The sequence below is a fragment of the Myotis davidii genome, unplaced genomic scaffold (assembly GCF_000327345.1).
Source record: "Myotis davidii unplaced genomic scaffold, ASM32734v1 scaffold282, whole genome shotgun sequence".
In the NCBI taxonomy this organism is placed as follows: domain Eukaryota; kingdom Metazoa; phylum Chordata; class Mammalia; order Chiroptera; family Vespertilionidae; genus Myotis; species Myotis davidii.
This window is the reverse complement of record NW_006293249.1, coordinates 40,248-43,262: the sequence shown is the minus strand read 5'-3', so window position 1 is coordinate 43,262 and position 3,015 is coordinate 40,248. Positions and strand designations below refer to the sequence as shown.

At 45.0% G+C, this 3,015-nt stretch overlaps 1 protein-coding gene across 1 annotated transcript; it reads right to left on the bottom strand.

Annotated features, from left to right (window-relative positions):
- Positions 1 to 398: 398 nt before the first annotated feature.
- WNT7A (wingless-type MMTV integration site family member 7A) lies at positions 399 to 1,016 on the bottom strand (the record flags this gene model as incomplete). Its single annotated transcript, XM_006766980.2, has 1 exon — positions 399 to 1,016. A coding segment is annotated over one exon (492 nt), but the record flags the coding sequence as incomplete, so codon positions are not given.
- Between the last annotated feature and the right edge of the window lie 1,999 nt (positions 1,017 to 3,015).

Below are 3,015 nucleotides of genomic sequence, written 5' to 3'. Positions count from 1 at the left end.
TATAGCATCTGCTCTGTACTTAAACATCTAGTGCAGGGGATACTTGGAGAATCAACTAGTAGAAATACCTGCATAAAGAATAATTATGTACAGTTCTAGTTTGTTCCTTGTCCCAGTGACAAAATCTTCCTGCAAAGAAAGCAATCAGTCCACTTTGCAGAAAACGGATCCCAATGAGGTGGAAGGATTCTTTTTAATTAAATAAATTAATATTATTTTTAAAATTAAAATTGTTAAATATTGCTATGATGAGGCCCAAGGATCCAGGGTTCCTGCTGTGCAAGGCTCTGCTGCAGCGAGGAGGCCCAGGCAGTGTCTGGGGTAGGGCAGAGCAGGCTGGGAATGGACTAGAATGCTTAGGGGCTCTGGAGAGCCCTTTCCCCAAAGTGTTTGCAGGAAACTGCGCATCATTCCTGCAGTTCCCTATGGAGATCTGGGAAGTGACCTGCAGGGTAAGTGCAGCTGGACACTGGTCCTCCCCACAGTGCACCTGACTTGAGGGCGCAAGCAGTGCGGTCTTGGGCTCACTTGCACGTGTACACCTCGGTGTGCTCGCTGCAGGTGTTGCACTTGACATAGCAGCACCAGTGGAATTTGCAGTTACACTGCCACACCCGTGCATACTGGTGAGTGTTGTAGCCACGGCCGCAGCACATGAGGTCACAGCCACTGGCCTGGCGGGCTGTCTTGTTGCAGATGCGGCCCTGCGTGCCCACGCTGCCCGTCACTGGGTCCTCCTCACAGTAGTTGGGTGACTTCTCTATATACACCAGGTCTGTGTCCATGGGCTTGCGGTATGACAGTGGCTTCTTGATCTTCAGGAAGGTGGGCCGCTTGTTGCGGCTGGCACGCACAGGCTCCACGTGTACAGCCTCATTGTACTTGTCCTTGAGCACGTAGCCCAGTTCTCTGAACTGTGGCAGCATGGTCCAGCAGGTCTTGGTGGTACAGGAACCTGACACTCCATGGCACTTACACTCCAGCTTCATGTTCTCCTCCAGGATCTGCAGGAGTGGGAGGGAAGAGCACAATGCAGGTCATTGCATGCAGGACCCAGCCCAGCCTGGCCCACCCGTGCCCCAACTAGCTGGGTTTTGTTTTTGTTTTTTCTTTTGGTGCAGGAAACTCAGGCCTGGATTCAAATTCCTCTAATCTCCAGCCCTTGTGCTGTGCCTTCCACCTGGAACTAACTTGCCTTCCTTACTTCCCAACTCCTGTGCGGTTTGTAGATGCGCTTAGATCAGTTCAGGCCAGTCCAGAACACACATAGGTTCTCTTTGCCTTGCCCAGGTTTAAAATGGTTTGTGATCCAACATTTAAAAACCAGGAATATTTAAAAGGCAGACTCCCATGTGCATTCATTTTGTTTTGTTTTCTTTTGTTTTTGGCAAACAGAAAGTGCATCTGGCAACTCTGGGGTGACAGTCAAATTATTTAATAAGTGGTGCTGACTTCCTGGCAGAGAATCTGGCAAGAAATGCCAGCTGTAGTCCTGCCGTGTCCTGGCTCACCACAACCTCTGCCAGCCTTGTCATATGGCAATAATACTTGGAGCTATACCAGCAGCTGTCTTTCTCATGAGTTGGTATCCTCATGAGTTGGTATCAATTTGCCATAGTCCTCACTGCTCCTTATTACCTACCTGACCTTAAGTTATGGTTTTTCAGAGATCAACTGCTCTGATCACCTATTACACCTGCCAGATACTATGGACATATAAGTTTGGAAACCCATTGCTCTGATTGAAGCTTCCTTGACATCTATCCCTGGCTCCCAGTCTGGATGCTGTCGCCCTTCTTCTGAGTTCCCAAGGCCCCTTGGGCTTCCACCATCATAACATGAGAGGCAGTACTATATGGGGTGGGAGTTGAAGAGGAGCACAGATTCTGGACCCTGGGCTTAAGTCCCAGATCTAACATGAACCTGCTGTGTGTCCTTGGGCAACTTACTTTAAATCTCTGTACTGCAGTTTCCCCATATGTAGATGAGAATAATAATAAATAGTTATTAATTATAATCATGCAATGAAATACTAGATAATAGTGAAAAAGAATGAACTACTAATACAATAAGAACAAATCTTCTAGATGTAATGTTGTGTGAAAAAAGTTGGACACTAAAAAGAACATAATATAGGATTCCATTGTTGTGAAGTTCAAAGGCAAAATTAATGGCTGGTTTTCATTTAATCTTTATTTAACTACATAGGCAGTAGGCTAGAGATGGCCCATAGGCCATATTTTGCTGACCCCCGCTTTGGAATATCCTAGCAGTAAGAGGAGACATCATTTACCAAAGCCCCCATAGCACAGGATATTTAGGTTGTTTTTTACTTTTTCTTTCCTTCCTTCCCTCCCTTCGTTCCTTCTTTTTAACTCTATGTAATGTGGAAACAAGTATATTTGGAACTGAAACTTCTCTTCTTTCCTCATCATCTTTGGCCTGATGTCAACCTAATGGACAAGTATTAAGCTGCTACTGTATAGCAGGCACTGAAATGGGGATGTATTAGTGAGCATAGTTTCTGGGTCATAGTGTGTCATATTCCTAGTTCTTCATCCAGATTGTCAAAATACTTTTTCTTGTTACACAGTGAAAGAATAAGTGAAAAAGTAAATGAACATTTATTAATCACTTATACACATGCTTCTATATATAGCATCTTATTTCACTTCATCAGGTTAGTATGATTCCATCTACAGGGAAAAATAGGCTCAACTGACTCCTAGAGCAGGCATACTGGTGTTTGAGGCATTCAAAGGCAGGGGCTTATTGCTGAGGGGTGTGAATGCTTTCCCTGCTGCTTACTTGCTATTTGCCCTTGGAGTTGTCACACCCCATCTCTGAGGCTCAGTTGCCTTCACTGAAACATGGAGCAAATGCAATTTTATGTTTTCTAACAAAAATCAGAATGCTATAACAAAATCAGACATTCAAAAAGTAATTGTTAGTTTTGCCTCTGGGCCTGGACCTATGCGGCTGCTGGGGACAGAGGGATTTGTCACCTAGAATGGA